The following is a 16,625-nucleotide window of genomic DNA, read 5'->3' as shown; positions in this document are numbered from 1 at the left end:
AACCTGCCTGTTCGTTACAATAACCATAGAATCCAGGAGATGGTAAACTTCCTGTCAGTATTGGATATCTCTCTTTGGCCTCTGATGAATTTTGCAGCTGGGTCCATGGCAAGGACATAGAAGTCAAATTGTTGAGACACTGATCGATGTAACTGCGGCCTGACGGCTTGGTGGTAGACAAGACAAACGGCTGTGAGAAGAATAGTCCTTGGGGAAAGGTAGGCGAAGTCCACACATCGTAGGCTTCTTTGGCAAGTTTGGTATAAGTGATATCAGCGTAATCGAACCGGATGATCCTAGAAATATCAACACTCGCGCCGTCGGGGACCTGGGATGAGTAGAGTCAGTTTGCAAAATGAAAAGGAGGCTGGAACCTGCCGTACAGGTGGTATGTGACGATCCAGCACGATCACATCTTTGAAGCCTCGCTTCGCAAGCTCGTAAGCAGTGCTGAGCCCGAAAACTCCGGCCCCGATGATGATAATCCGGGCGTTCTGATCCATTGATACGTTTCGCTGCACGTTAGGTTGTCGGAGGTCCGTTGGTGTGCTTGTGTTGCTACTGGAGACTTCGATGCGACAATGTAGGCGTTACAGAGCTCCGATTTAGCCATAAGGTCCAGTGATCCTGTCAATGCCGGGAAGGGGTCGGAAGCGTGTGCAAGACTTTTGCGAGATTCCGCGAATCCGCTCACGTGATATGACGAACCCGGTGCCACCTGCGCGGACCACGACATCGAACCGAAACGTGGGAAGATTAGCGTCTGAGATAATTCCGATGAGCCGAGCGGTAGCAGACACACAGCGTATCTTTCGAAATCGGACATGCCGGTTTCTTTGCCGCATTACCCTCCCCAATCTTCAAATTCTTGCTCCAGCGTATACACTTGTACAGCGTTCAGGTTCTTGAGTCCTACCATGGGTTATCAATCTTCAGAAAACCTCAAATTAAGATGCATCATCATCGGGGCAGGGTATACAAAGCCTCTCCTTCATGTCTTCGTCATTGTTAACCAAAAATCAGTGTCTCAGGAATATTGCACGGTTCGGCATCCCTCGAGTATCATTGTGGTTAACACTGACAAGGGGACAGCAATTAAGCTCCAGAAGGCTTTCGCTGAGAAGGTGGAGTTCTGGATATTCGAAAAGAATGAAGATATTGGAGGGACTTGGGTAGAAAACAAGTATCCAGGTAAGCTCAAGCTGGTCAAAATGTAGGAGTTGTCATGCTCATTACTACGATCAAGGCTGCGCATGTGATGTTCCAAGTCATATATACCAATTCAACTTCTGTCCAAACCCTTATTGGTCGTCATTGTGAGTATCGTTCCATCTAATAGAGAAGCAGTCGGTCCAACTCATGGATCATAGCTATGCGTCCTCGCAAGAAATCAAGTCTTACTTATCGGCGGTCACATTTCATTACGGGATCGACAAATATATCAGCTTACGAAGCCAAGTTACTCGGGCGGAGTGGTGTGAACTAACTTCCAAGTGGACCGTATCAGTCCATGGGCAAGGCGACTTCGAGTGCGAGATCTTGGTAAACGCTTGTGGTATCCTGAACAACGTCCAATACCCAAGGATCGAGGGCGTCGACTGTTTTAAGGGACCGCTGCTTCATACAGCTGCATGGGATGAGAACGTTGACCTTGGTGGAAAGAAAGTCGCCATTATTGGAGCAGGCGCCAGTGCTATCCAAATGTTGCCAGTCATCGCAAAGGTTGCCGGGAGCTGCGATGTATACATTAGGACACCATCCTGGATTGTGCCTCCGGCAGGCGGAGACAAGAAAGGAAATTTCGAATACACGAAGGAGGACAAGGAAAGATTTCAAAATGATTCTGAGTTCTCTCTGTCCTCTCGGAGAAAGATGGAGTCAGAATTCAATTCTATGTACCCAGCTTTCATGAAGGACGGCGAGGCGCAGAGGGCGCTTCGTACCTCTCTTGAACAGAGTATGAAGGGGCTATTGCGCGACCCTGCTCTCCATGATAAGCTCATACCCAAGTTTGAGGTTGGATGTAGGAGAATCAACCCTGGAGAGCCGTACCTGGAAATACTGCAGGAAAGGCATGTTCGTCCCATTTTCGAACCCATTGATAAGATCACATCGGACGGTGTTGTGTCCGGAGGAGAAACTCGTCGGGCCGACATCATCATCACAGCCACAGGATTCGATACGTCGTTCACACCGAGATTTCCTATCATCGGGCGAGAAGGCCGTGACTTGAGAGAGTTGTGGCAAACGGACCCAATAAGCTATTTTGGACTTGCAGTGGCAGGTTTCCCGAACTATTTCATGTTCCTTGGCCCCAACACCCCAATATCGAATGGAAGTGTCATGGGTACCTTGGAAGCAACGTCCGACTACTTCGTCCGCTTGCTCGGTAAGCTCATGCGCGAAAAAGCGAGCAGTGTTGAAGTAAGAGAGGAAGTTCAGGCAGACTTTGATGCACACACTCAGGATTTGATGCAGGACATGGTCTGGACCGGACCATGTCGATCATGGTATAAAGGCGACGATGGAAAAGTAAGAGCGTTGTGGCCTGGAAGCTCCCTTCACTACCGGGAAGTCCTTGCATGCAATAGGTGGGAAGACTTCAAATGGAAATATCGTGGCAATCGCTTCGCTTACTGGGGCGAAGGGTTGTCCCAAGTGGAAACCTCGGTCGATGCAAGCGATGGTGATTTCGCGTATTACATGGAGCAATATGCGCCTCTGCCCCTGGAAGCTTACTACCTTGCCGCTAAAGGATGGACCACGAAGAATCGGGTTAGTAAATCGTTCAGAAAAGGCTGCAATGAAGTCGTCTTGGGTGATGAGAGTGAAGGTAGTATGATTGAGCCTCCATCAGTCGTCAGCGTGTGACACGGTTTCTTTGAATCATAGCGTTCTCCCCCAGCCTAAAAATTGAAGGAAACGCTGAGGTAATCACCATTGTGCGCGATAGATGGTTGTCCAATCTGCTGGTCTCAGTGGTGCACTGTTGTGAATGCTGGGATTCTTTGAGTCGGTTCTAGACATATATCAATGATCTTGTTTTCTATAGGATAATCTCATACATCAAAAGGCTTCAATTCGTCACACCACCCAAAAATAGCGCACATGAATTCAGAGGATCGTTCGTCTCATGTTCGCGACTTTCCGTTCCTGTTGTCTTAAAGAATACCATTGTCCCACCAGTCCAGGTTCGTGCCTCCGTACTGGTCAAACATGTTCACGTTCTGAGTAGCTAGCATGTTGTCTGGCGGCCATGTCCAACTCATCAATGGAATTGAAGAAGGAAAAGTGCTGATTTCATCTTGATCAAGACTTCCCTGATGTGACACCGACTTGTCCTCGTATTCCTCTTCCGCTGTCCGCACGTTCTCTTCTTCACCACACGGATCCATGGGCGTCGGGAAAAATCGGGTTGGGGGCGCAGCATATTGGCTGACGGTATCTTGAATATTGATTGGAGTCGTACCAAGATCCGATTCGTCAATGGTCAAACCAACGTTGTTAGTGTCAATGTCCATGACCCGTTGCGGGGCGATTGTCGAAACAAAAAGATTCGTCCCCGTGGACCGAGGCCTGGGTGCGATGAACAGTACGATATTCCACATTGCAGTTGCCCTCATCTTCTCAAGTTCTTGCGCATCGCGATCCGCCAGCTGCGTTGAGAGCATAAGATCGAGGAAATCATCCAGGGTCACGGCCTTTTGCTTCGTTATCAGCATGGACTGAACAGGTGATGCAATATAATTTCTCACCATTGATTGGCAGACAGGCCATTTTGGACCCCACTCAGAGACAAATGTTCGGCAAGTTCTGAGGTACTTTCTTGCCGAAGTTCGCACTGTCGTATCAGGCGCGTAACTCCAATAAGCATGTAGCGTCGCCGCAATAGCGGCAGCATATGTGAATAGCGGATCGCTCAGCTGCAGATCTTGTTGTTTTACCATTTCAAGCAGCCGACTTATCCACGTGCTGTGTAACAAAGCAAGCTGCGATGATGATTTCCAAAATCCGGTTGTTTCCGAATTCCTAGTCGGTCTAGTCGAGGCTAGAAGAAAGGGATGATTTAAGATGCAGTGGATCGCGTGGAAATTGATCTGGACGCGCAGCCAGGGAAGCCAAAAGTCTCTCTTCGTAGAGATTTCTTCCACGGATCGTTCCGCAAAACCAGCTGAGTCGTACCGGTAGAAGTCAGGAAAGCTTAGCTCAAGATCATATATATGAGAGTTAATGCGCGTATAAGCAGATCCAGGCTTCCATGGCGTATCTTTAGTACCTTCAGCACACCTGAGGATGTACAACTTTACATCGTTCCATATGCTGATCATACCTACCATATGGGCCCAGATGCCCAGAGATTCTTCTTCGCCGTCATTGTATGATTCATAAGGAAGCGTTGGGCAAGGTTCATGGACGCGCTGATCAATCGTTGTCACCTTAAGATAGTAGGGATTACGGATGTCTTGAACAAGAGTGGGCGTCTCTTGTTGTTGACCACAGATATAATCGAGGAGAAAGATACTCCAAACGAGTCGCCTACTTTCCTCGGATCTGGCTGAATCTTCCTGTGACAATTGTGTGCCGAGCCCGGAGCTCTGTAATAAAGCTTTCAGCATTGTGGCATGGAAGCCCGCTAGAACGGCGTCGTTTACTGTAAAGTGCGTTAACTCTGGTCCAGCTGTGATAGGAATCTTGCTCCTTACGCAAGAAGTTCGAATACGTGAGTAAACACAGAGCTTGAAGAACATAGACATCTACGCTCCCAGTTGCTATTCTCGACATAATGAGCCCTCTAGCGGCTTCACCATAGACCTCAGGTGAAAGCATTTGTTCAAGATTATAGTCAGCATACGGTTGCTGGGCCATGATGCTCAGAGTCGCTAGAAGCAATTCTTCGCAAGAGGCCGTGCTGAGAGTATCATTGCGATCAAAAAGCCATAGTGGTTGTCGGTGCACGTATTTGAAAAAAACCTGGATGGCCGGGAGAACGATTTCGTCTGGCAATGGAAGCCTATAGTGATCAGAAACGTTTCTGTATGTTTCCAGTATGTCCTACCCTGAGCTAGTGCTTTGAATGTTCGCGGGTGATCTGCATCTAGTAGTTGTCGCAGACGCGATGCTTTCCGCCTGTCGGCACGATTCGCTGCAATATGTCAGTTTGGAGATAGGGAAAACATAGGATAGGGTTATTAATGCGTTATGGCTTACCGCGGTTTTTCCATCTGCAACTCAAATTTCCTTTCGAGCTGTGCTAGTCGGGCTTCCTACCTTGATGTTAGGCCCTGAAGCATAGAGATAGATTATAAGCTTACTAGATGGGGGTTAGAGCTGCTATTGCCACCTCCTGCGCTGGATTGGCCGTCAGGATACTGACATTCCTGACGTAGTCGAATGCAGTGGGAGCAATTCGGCTTTTCTCCTGGACAGCGACTCTTCCTTCGCCGACAATTGCTGCATGCTTGAGACACGCGTTTATAGTTTCGAGGCTTTCTGACTGTGGACATCTGAGGATATGTAAGTGTAATCAATGATGGACTTGAGCAAAGATCAAAGGAGGCAGTTTGGCACGGTGCCAATGCACATATATGATCACTAGCGACGGGTCCGTGCTCGTTCGAATCGGCAGCTTTTCCTGCCCTAACCCCGCATCTAGCCAACCTGAAAAACCCCGTTCTTAGCAGGTATACCCCACTTATGATAAGCATGCCCCCACAAGCACATTGCTCTACTGAACGAATGATCAATTCGACAAAGAGCGAAATAGGATGAACTTCAAATTCTTTCCAACTAAGTATAACATGCTACGATCGGGGCTCTGCACTGATCTTCATCCTTTGACTACCAGTTCAGGATTGACTGATTCCCTTTCCCGCAGGCCAAGCCCGAACAAAACTGCAGCTCCTTCGAGATCTCTGGCGTATTGACCTTTTGCCTTGCAGGCCATATCTCCTCTCCCAATTTCTGCTCCTGTTGCTTGTGGTCCTTCACCGCTTTCTTGACCAGAGACTGAAAATACAGTGGACCCTGCTCATGGGTTGAGTGCAATTGACCGTTGACGTAGATGCCTGCGTTGAGGTTGGACTGAGTAAGATTACACAACCACTTGTCTTCCGCAAGAACGCGTTTGAAGAACTGATTAATGTGCTCGAAATCTTCATCGTTTGCACTCTTGTGCCTGTACACTTCGTACTGCATGGAGCATGTTGTTGCTGAAGTCGGCACACATCTCATATAGTACATGAAATGCGCCCTAACATAGAGTTAGCTTACAGGAAATTTGGAGTGTGGACCGTTGTGCATTATGACATACGTGGCGGTCATACAAGCATTGGGGTAAAAATACGCGCTTGCTACAGAGTTCTTGACCTCGATCAACCCATCCATTTGTTTCTTGTTAAAATGTTGTAGAGATCCTTGGTTTCCCTCCACCTTGTACGAATGAAGATCGAGCAAACCCCGGGTATCTGGATGAGCCACTCGACAGTGCAGGCATTCGTTGTAGTTGTCAGCTAGAGTCTTCCAGTTGCAATCGGCTTCTTGAACCCAACTATGGTCGTAGGTATATTCCGAGAAGTCAAAGACCTCAAATCGTGCTTGGAGATCCGGAAATTGTTCATGCCAAGCCACTGAAGGCACATTTGATGACTCCAGGTTCACCCAGATAAAACCTGACTGGTCAATGTGAACGTGTATAGGAAGCAGGCCATTTTTGCTTCTGTCAAAGTCTAGAATGTCTTCGAAATATGGCGCTTTGGCCAGCTTGCCGTCAATGCCGTATGACCAACCATGATACTGACAAGCCAGAATCTTGGTGTTTCCAACATCTTTGTGGATGAGCGGAAATCCTCGGTGGCGGCAGATGTCGTGGAAGACGCCAATGTTCCCTTGCCGATCAAGGCATATGAAGAACGAGTAGCCTGCTTGTGAGTACCGCAGATAGTCGCCAGGTACGGTGAAACGGTTTTTGTGCGTGATGAGTAACCAAGTTTTGGAGAATATCGCTCGTCGTTCCAACTCATACAATTCGGGACTGCGATACCATGAAGCTGGAAGGCCTTCTTTGGTAGTGGGTTGAGAGTTTTTAGCACTGTATCCGAAAATTTTCTGAATGTAAGAAGTCATGACGAGACTGTGTACAGCCTGGGTAAATGTCTGAGGACTCTCTTGTCACTGCGTCTTGCCCGTCTGGACTTATCAGCTTCAATTTGTTTTCTAGATACCGCAATTCAAAAGTAGTAAGGATATTGCAAGAGTAGCTCGGGTTATTAGGGACGGATTCCGATCGGCTAGTGTGAGGAGCTTATCGCGGGGTTAGACATCGGCAAAGCGGCGTGTTTCCGATCACGTGTACGGGATCTCTTTCACTCGTATCTTTGGCGAGGAATATTGACAAAATTTGCGGATTTTCCTGTCGCGGATAGTGTCAATAACAAATTCAGAGAAGAGATTGATTGTATCGCGTCCTCGGATGAAGCGACATGTGAAAGTAATAGGGCACTAATGGATTGTAGATGTACTACCTGGTATCTTCGTGGACGAGAAATGCACGTATTGACAGACGTACTGGCCACGATCCCGAAATTGAAGAAAAGAAAGTCAAAGTCAGTTCCTCCAAACGATAATCCTAACATATAACACAACAGGCAACATGCAATCTAACCTGTTTCCCGCATGAATACATCCCGCAGTGGCTCAGCTTCATTCATAATTGCTTCATCACTTCCCGCTCATTGTGTTTTTGAAGCCCTTTCAACCACTCTGTGAGCCTTCGGGTTCGTAGGGCAGTAATATCGCTACTATGGCAAGCAATCCGAAGGCACCGGCGCAGACATATATTGGAGCCGAAGTTGAAGTATCAGCATAAGTCGCCACTACCGCAGCCATGATCCCCATCAAACGGTTCAAGGCTACAGCAGTGCCACTACCAGTAGCACGGTGCGCGGATGGCATTACTTCGGGCGAGTATGAATACAACGTTCCATAGTAAATGTTAATTGCGAATGACACAACGCAGTTGAATGCAAGATTCTCGGCATCACTGCGAACAGCTGTATAGGCGAAGAAGAAGCTCACTGTACTGAAAGTCAGATCTAGTCCTCAAGAGCATGTCAATATACGTACTTGATATAAGCGCTCCGATTACCATGGTGTATTTTCGACCCAAGAGCCTAGTTTTGCAAAGACCAGCTGCCAAGATTGGTCCAGGTATTGCGCAGATTTGGGCCAAAACATAATTTCTCCAGGTGACGGAGGTTGATGTTTGGCCAAATTTGGCGCCGCGACTAGCAATATACTCCGGTAGAAACACATAGAAGAGCGCATATGCTAGCCCGACCAAGGTCCAAGACATCCAGACTAATACGGTGGAGTATGCGAGCTTGCGCATGGCGAAGAGTCCGCGGTAGTGACCGATAATCGAAGAAAATGACAATGGGTGGCTCTCGGATTGAATCACGGACCCATGACGACGTAGATCTTCCAACGTGAGACTACACCCCTTGTTATATTTTCTTGAAAGCGCCCGAAATAGATCGACTACCTCAGCATCCTTTCCTTTGCATATCAGATATTTGGGGGGTCTCGTGAAGCCGAATGATCGTTACTCGAGCGATGCTGACGCACAGAACGAAGGTACCAGAAGTGAAGTAGAGATACCTCCATCCCATGTTGTTCGATCGAGTGCAAGATTCGGCAAATGAGCAGCTGAATTTGGCTATGGTCAATTAGCCACGAGTGTCAAGGGCAGTTTCGGGCAAGCTTACGAATGAATGCCCACGCCAGAAAGCCGGCTAAGACCTGACCTATTCCCCACCAGAGTGCCATGAGGGTGACCATCCATTGCTTATTCGCGGGCAGGAACTCAAGGAAAACAGTAGAGTCCAGCACGAGGTTTCCCCCGACTCCGAATCCACTGAGCGCGACCAAACAACACCATCCAACATATGTTGGAGCACCACCGCAACTGATAGCAAATATCGATGCTGTCAAGAGGGAAAAGTTGAAAGCCCACCGTCTCCCAATGGCGTCGGCGGTAAGACCCCAAAAAGAGAGCCCCGAAGAGAAGACCGACGTACAACGCAATCTGGCCACCTCGATTGTACGAAGGTTGGAACTCAAGGTCGACTTGACCAGCTGCAATGCTCATAATTATTGCAAGAAGAGAATCGACAGCATAACTGTTCAATCCGGTGAATTCGTGCTGTACGAAGATGGGCAGGAGAGCCTACCCTAAGCCACCTAGACAGAACAGCTTCCAATGGTAAGGAGTAAAGCCGAGTTTATTGATGGCCTATTCCTTTCGTCAGCATCATATTGAAGAACATAAGCCTGTGCTCACTTCGTTGACTGTGCTCATTTTACCCGACATCGCTAGGTTAAAGTCATGGAAGGTAATAAGCTCTCCCTTTGCGACATCTTTCTGATCTTCTGTTGTATACATCTTGATCTCATTATTGTCTGCCTTGAAAGCAAGATCGTGTGCTGCCATCGCTTCTGTGTGGTTGGGATCCATAGGTACTTCGATATAAAGCAGACACAAGAGCAGATACTTGTATGCTATAATCACCCTTACTTTCGCCAGAGCTGGATATCGTACCCCGCGCGTCCGTAAGCCAATAATGGTTACCCCGTAGGAGAGGGGAAGATAGCCAGATAGCTATAGCACGTGATCGGAATTCTATGAACCTTATCCCGTACTTGTTGCACCGCCCAATGCCGCAATGTAACACTATGGCTACCAATCCGGCATCTCATCTAACGCATCCTCCAAGCCTTTCCAGCCCTTGACTTTCAAGACTGGGCAAACATCCTTGTGCCATCTCTTCCAGTTCTCCCTCTGACATTCCCGTGAGCAATACTTTGCGTGTTGCGAGCAAGGGTCTCAACGCAGACGTCGCAGCAAGTCACGTCCAGCGTTCAATGTTCGTCGTCCTGTGCACATGATTAGAAGTCGCGGTTTAATCGGAGTCAAACGGAAACCCACCTTGCCAGGCATTCGAATAAGCAGTGAACAACACATTGCGAAAACCGCCGCATCCGAGCAGGAATATATTTGCGGAGTCCTTTCGGGCGGCAAGTCCTGGGTAAGGCACACCGCGGGCGTGTTGCCCAGATAGAAATACAAGAACGGTTCTAGGTGCGACGGTTCAATCGACACGTTCGGCCCAGTACACCTCCAGGCTGCGAGTAATGGTGGTCGCGATTGAGGGAGTGGATGCGTGCGTCTTAAAATGGGTGCCCTCGCTTAGCGCATCACGCTGATCATCCACGGTGAAACCTAGCGCGTGCTCACGTGCCATTGTATGATCAACTGCTTCCAGCCTCGTCGTGACGTAGTCTCATCCAACTCAACAGGCCAGTGCCGGTGAATCTGGGACGTATACCTGTGCTGGTTCTTCGCGAGGAACAAACGTAATTTTGGATCGGTCTTGATGAGATACAAATCAATTCTCGGTAGGTACCATAAGCATTCATACAACTCGTGGAAGCCACTCGTCCAATTAAACAGAGTCAATTGAGCTTCATGGTCACTATCCTTTCGGAAGTAACAGACTAGTGCATTCTTAAAATGAGTGGTGTCTTGTGTCGTGCTATCTCCATCTGCACTCCGTATTGGGAGCAAGTCCTCCGTGTCAGCCACCTCTACTGTAAAAGAAGCCCTGGAGTTGATGTCATCACGTGCGCGCAACCTTTCGATACTTTCACCCTCTGCACCCTCGGCGTAGCTCGCCATCATGGCGCTCGTAGGTCTGAGCTTCTTCATCGCGGCCCCTATATCAACCAGCCCTACTATACTACCCAAGCAATCTGAGTATCACGCACCTTCAACACCTCGTCAATCTCAACTTCAATTTCCCTTCTCGCAGGTATTCGACTTCCTCATCCCCTGTCCGCAATTTCATACAGACTTCATTTGATAGCGCCCTCGCGTTGAATTTTTCGATCGACTAGCGGAACCACAACGATGGGCAAATTCTCCCGCTTCGTCCGCAAGGCGACCGGGCGCGGAGACAAGCAGAAATCCGCAAGCGTTGGTCCGGCACGAACTGCGACTATGCCTAGAAACCAACAAATTGGATACCATTCCACGATAACACTGACTCCGTCTGCCTCGATGCTCCCATCGCCGTCCATTGCGTCCCTAGGCCCTGCTCGAATCATAGCGCTGCCAACACTGGACCCCATCCAGCCAGTGTCGCCAATACGAATGTCTACTACCATTCAGTCGACACCCTCCGTCCCGAGGTATTCTCTAGCATATCGAAGCGAGGCAGAAGACAAGTCGAGCTCGCCTCGTCCCGCCGAAGATGAAGAGGAAAGCAGTCAGCAACCAGAGCCGTGGGGTCCTCTATCTCGCGACATTACCACCGATACTCTATACCGCCCTCCAACCCCTCCACGACTGACTAGCGCGTCCTTCGCCCGCCTGCCGGAATACATCGGCTCCTCCGACAGCTCAGATCTTGAAGTCCCCCGTACGGCGGATCAGAGCGATTCCTCTGAGTGGGATGATGAGTCTGACGATGAGTGCGACGACCAGTCCGGCGACTCTGACACCCTGGGCATGCTCAGTCCGATAGCGCGTCCCACCTTACACCCCACCCAAGAAGACGTCTTCTCCAGCTCCAGCTCCCCCGCTGAACTCAACGATGGGGATGCCTTCAGACTCGTCAGACCACCTACATACCACGCCTTGCCGCCGTCAAGCCTCTCGACGCCATCCCGGCCATCATACCGCCGTGGCAATGCGCGTATACGAGACCAACCCACACCGTCACGCGGCGCATACGCCCCCACCACACAAGACCATGGCATCAACTTAACACATCGCCGCATTCGTAGACTCACACCCTACCCAGCTCACCTTCCACCCTTCTCCTTTCCTCCTCCTCACCCCCGAACCATCCTCCCCCTCCCTATGAATTCCATCCCCGCGTCTCCAACGACCGCCATATGGCCACCGCACGCCTTCCCACCTACCCCTTCTTCAGAACTTCGCACGCGGAGGAATTCGTTCTCTACCAGGATGGACCCACTGCCTAGCTCTTCGCCTACGCTGCCGAGGACGGACGACGATGGTCTTGACCTGCAGGAGTTCCTTTTGCTGCATCCGTATCTGGTGGTGGGTGGTGAGGATACGCCGGAGGAGGAGGAGGAAGAGGAGGAGAGCACAGCAGATGAGCAGAACTGGGTGAGCTTTGAGCATGAGGACGCGGAGGAGGAGGCTGAGAAACAGCTTGGTGTGGAGGAATACCATGGTGATACCCAAGACGTGGATGGGCGTCGAGAGGGAGACGAGCTGCACTCCGAGCTAGACGACTGGAGCGAGGCGCGTGTTTGTCTGGAGTTTCGGCGGGAAGAGTGAGGGGTCGGTGGGTGTATGGGAAGTGGGAGAGAGTTTGCATCAGAGGGAGATGGATTATGAGATCGGAATCTGAGAGGAAGAGTGGCAGTAGATGCTGGGTATGAAGACCTAAGGGACTGGTGGGATGGATAAACGAAATCTTGATTATGGGAATTATGGGAATAAGGAAGCGAGTAGGCATGTGTAGGGAGATAAACCGCGACTACGCGATCGCGATATGAGAAATTCTGAATGCAGGCGTAAGTAGATTTCTTTGAGTAACTTGCAAGAAACGGGAGAAGAAGGGTGCAGCGAATAAAGGTCAGAGGGGACCATATTCTACACAATTCGAGTGCGAGTGCATCCCACGATGAAGGAGTAGCTTGGATAGACTCGAGCTACAAAACTGGTACGGAGTAACCTCCATTGTCAAAGGTTCTTTGAGTACCATCGTGATGGTGTGACGTGGGCTGATCTAAGAAAAGGCCCGACTTTACTCGTGATTGCGAAACACATTCAGACGACAAGATAGACTCGAGTAACGCCGCCGATTTCCTATATGATGTCCACTTCGACATGGCTGTGGCGTTCGCGAAGGGCGTAAGTTGACCGGTGTGACCATGTCACATGAGTTCAGCCATTGTCAGCCTAGACAAACGCGGCTCATCCGTGGCTATCTGAGCTGTACTCAGATAGTCAGTTGAAGCAGAGTCAGCTGCGAGGACTTTCGGGTGCGTACTTTCACTTCTCACGGTTGCTCCCGCAACGACCTTGGAACGCGCAAACACCGTCATGACAGCAAACAGGCCCGCGCTCGAGCTTTCAACTTCTTTGAACGGTCGGCCGCTCAAAGAACACTCGCAGACGCCATAATGGATAACAAGCGCCCTGCCCTAGAGCTCAACACGAGCGTCGCCCTACCTCTCCCTTCCATGTCCACTTCAAACTTCAAAAAGGCCCTCAAGTCACCCATCAAGATGCTGCCAGCCGCGCTCACCTCTCCGACAAAGACGAAACCACTACAGAAATTCCCGCCCCAACAGGAACAGCGCAGCCAGACCCTCGTCGACGACCCGCCAATGTCCCCATCCGTCTGCGTCCCTACCCTCCAAGTTCAGCGCGCCTCGGGCGGCATCCAAGATCCCTTCATCGACCACGCAACCGCCACCTGGGACTGCTGCGCCTGCGGCACGCGGAACCACGTGTACGTCCACCCAGGCCAGCACCCTCTCGGCTTCCTAGCATGCGACTGCCCGCACAAACCGTGCAGCGCATGCCTAACCTCCGGACAAGTGAAGCCCTTCCTCCCCATGAACGAGCCCGCCATGGTCCCCTGCGGCAACGCCGCCAGCGCTGCAGAAGGCGAGCCAGGAAACGAAATACGCTTCGGCATCGTCTGTCCCTCCTGCGGCCTGAGCTGGAGAGCCCGCGAGTTCGGCAAGCGCTTCTCCAAGACACTCCGCAAAATGCCGAGCGTGTCGCTCAATCGCGCGGTGCACCTTGCACCGGTGGAAGGCCGCCTGCGCAAGTCGCGCTCTACGCTCGTGCTCGGGAACAAGCGCATCGTTACGCCGCCGGGAAAAGAGGTGCCGAAGCAAGCAGAGTACGTAGCTGTGCGGTTCAGCGGCGTGAATTGTACGTGCGGCACAACTATCAGCTTAGACTCAGCATTCTGCTTCCAGATTGTGGGCGAGCAGGTTACTGAGCGAGATAGGAAGCAGAAAGAGTTCTGGGGGTTGTGGGTTAAGGAGGGGAATTCAGTGGGGTGGACGACGACGCCGGAGTTGAAGGAGAAGGGACATGGGACGGCGATGCTGAGGTTGGGGAAGGTAGAGCCTGGAAACGAGCATGAGGGCGTGTCGTGGAGGGTGGAGCATCCGAATCCGTTGAGGAGTGCGCCGGTGGTGGACAAGACGGCGAGGGACTCGTGGGAGGAGAAGTGCGATAGGGAGGGGTGGGTTTGAGACTGAGGAGGGGGCGAGAAAGACACGATCGGAAAGGTGGAGATTGAAGGAGAGCACGCGCTTGACTGTGCCGACTCTCCTTGTGGGTGTTTTTTTTTCATGAGGCATGCGTTGGATAGCGTTGATCCGCGTGCTTGTTCAGCTGTTCAGCTGATAGACCAGTGATGAGCGCCAAAGCGATGGCGTAGGGTGCGCGCAGGCGCGACTGTAGAAGTCGCACCTTCCGGTAACAATCTTCTTTGACGATGTTGCAGAACGAACCTTATGTCCCCAGGACAGGATTTGCATGTCACTAATTCCAGTCAGCAGTGGTGAGGCGACCTGAGCGTCAGCACTTCTTCAGCTTCGCCTTTGTGAGCCCTTCTCTTTTCTCGTCATCCGTGATAGTCACTTCCGCTACTTTGTTGGCAGCTGAGTCTGCTGCCCTGTCGTGACTTCGGAGACCTCCGAGCGACTTAGCATATGACGGTCTGTTTCAGACCGCTTTGTGAATCTGTGAATTGCGAAGTGTTGGCAATTGCATCTTCACAAAGGAGAATAAGGACTCACAACACCAACCCCCTGAAGACTTCGGACCCGAAGTATTGCACACCGATACTCGGCACCTACTCTGGCTCGTACATACTCCACTCCACTCCTCCATGGTGTGGTGACATACTTTGCGAGGAGAGCCTCATGGAAAGCCTTGACTACCGGCACGGGGATGCCTCAGCCACAGGCCAGGCGACAAGCCAACCACAGCCCATCAAGGCAGCCGGAACGAACGGCCAATTGTCCAATAGAAAATCAGCAGGAGGCCGAAAAGCCGGTGACTGTACCTCGAAAGGCGGGGGCACGCGGTGAGGGCGCTCCTTTCATGGACAAATGATTACCCTGCGCCGCCACAAGTGCACAGCCCAAGCGATCCCGTTGTGTTTAGACCGCTCAGGCGCGCAAGCGCGCGCCTTTGTAGTGTAGGCTTCAGCCTGGTCACAATGTATAAACAGGAGGACGGTTTGGTGGCACAAAGAGCATTCCATTCAGCATTCCAATCCACAGTCACACGTTCGCAGCGACTTGTTTGTGATTCTCTTTGAACTCTCCGTTCGCACTTACGCCAAGGTCCGTGCGCTCAGCCTTATGGAGTTCGTACCAAGGTACATAAGGAGCTAGCCGCTTCTGCTTCCCCACTAACACCCTCACAGCTCCAACTTCCGTAGAACGGACACCAACGCCTCTACAAACTCGTTTACCTCTCGTCCAATCTCCCGGTCTTCTACAATCTCGGCCCAAGAGCGAGTCCACCAGCTTTGCAACCACCTCTCCCGAGCAAATACCATGGACAGACACGACACAGCCCACCTGCAGGAGTCTGTCCCCGTGACACAAGACAAGACACACCAGGACCCCCCAAAACCAGACACCACCGCCTGCAAATTCTGCAAACGCCCCTCCCACTGCCCAACCTGCGACACGGAGCTCTCCCTCCCCAAACAAGGCCCCACCGACATCGACGGCGTAGTCCCAGACCCCTACGCCCAGCTCCCAAACCAATCCACAACCTAGCCACAGACTCGCATCCGTTGTTCAGCGTCGCCTTACCCCCACCCCGAAATACACGAAATTCTCCGTCTTCGCAGCTGGCAGCATCGAAATGGGCGCCGCCATCCAATGGCAAACCATGCTCGCAAACTACCTCTGCCCCTCCCTATAACCCTCTGCAACCCCGCCGCGGCCACTGGGACAAATCCATCACCCCCTCCGCCAAAACAGCAGCCTTCCGCGCGCAGGTAGAATGGGAACTAGCTGCGCTGACGACATGCACTGTTATCTGCTTTTTCTTCGACCACGCTACCATGAGCCCAGTTACGATGTGCGAGCTAGGGCTGTGGGCGCACTCTGGGAAGGTAGTCGTTTGCTGTGATAGGCGGTTTTGGAAGAGCGGGAATGTAGAGCTTGTGTGTGAGAGGTATGGGGTGCCGCTTGTGGATACGTTTGTGGAGATGGTGCCGCTTGTTAAGGCGAAGTTGAGGACGAAGGGGATGGTGTTGGATGGGGAGGGGAATTTGACGGGGATGAAGCGAGGAGGGATCCGGGGAGGAGTTTGACAATGGAGGAGGCGGAGGAGTATTGTAGGGAGAGGACGCCTGAGAGGTGGGGGATGGCGCCGGATGAGGCGGAGATGGGGACGGGGAAGTGAGGTTTTATGGACGCAGAGGGCGGAGGAAAGAACGGAAATCTTTCTACAGGCTGAGGCCCTAAGGATTCCGGTTTCTTTCCTTGCTCCAATCTAGACGGGTGCATTTGGACGGTGTTTGGGTGGCTGTTTGAGCGATGTT

General features: G+C 51.2%; 4 protein-coding genes across 4 annotated transcripts; 3 read left to right on the top strand and 1 right to left on the bottom strand.

Moving 5' to 3' along the window:
* Positions 1-1,359: 1,359 nt before the first annotated feature.
* Positions 1,360-2,871, top strand: N0V89_012591 (uncharacterized protein; the record flags this gene model as incomplete). The annotated part of the gene is made up of 1 exon (XM_056221312.1): positions 1,360-2,871. The coding sequence occupies one exon, from the start codon at positions 1,360-1,362 to the stop codon at positions 2,869-2,871; it is 1,512 nt and encodes a 503-aa protein (XP_056065299.1).
* A 2,967-nt stretch (positions 2,872-5,838) lies between these two features.
* On the bottom strand, positions 5,839-6,175 carry N0V89_012590 (uncharacterized protein; the record flags this gene model as incomplete). Its single annotated transcript, XM_056221311.1, has 1 exon — positions 5,839-6,175. A coding segment is annotated over one exon (337 nt), but the record flags the coding sequence as incomplete, so codon positions are not given.
* A 4,788-nt stretch (positions 6,176-10,963) lies between these two features.
* Positions 10,964-12,364, top strand: N0V89_012589 (uncharacterized protein; the record flags this gene model as incomplete). Its single annotated transcript, XM_056221310.1, has 1 exon — positions 10,964-12,364. One exon carries the CDS (start codon positions 10,964-10,966, stop codon positions 12,362-12,364), a length of 1,401 nt encoding a protein of 466 aa, XP_056065297.1.
* Positions 12,365-13,215: 851 nt separating this feature from the next.
* On the top strand, positions 13,216-14,307 carry N0V89_012588 (uncharacterized protein; the record flags this gene model as incomplete). The annotated part of the gene is made up of 1 exon (XM_056221309.1): positions 13,216-14,307. One exon carries the CDS (start codon positions 13,216-13,218, stop codon positions 14,305-14,307), a length of 1,092 nt encoding a protein of 363 aa, XP_056065296.1.
* Positions 14,308-16,625: the final 2,318 nt, after the last annotated feature.

This window comes from Didymosphaeria variabile (assembly GCF_027946475.1).
Source record: "Didymosphaeria variabile strain IMI 356815 chromosome Unknown scaffold_10, whole genome shotgun sequence".
NCBI lineage: Eukaryota > Fungi > Ascomycota > Dothideomycetes > Pleosporales > Didymosphaeriaceae > Didymosphaeria > Didymosphaeria variabile.
This window is presented reverse-complemented; position numbering and strand designations above follow the sequence as displayed.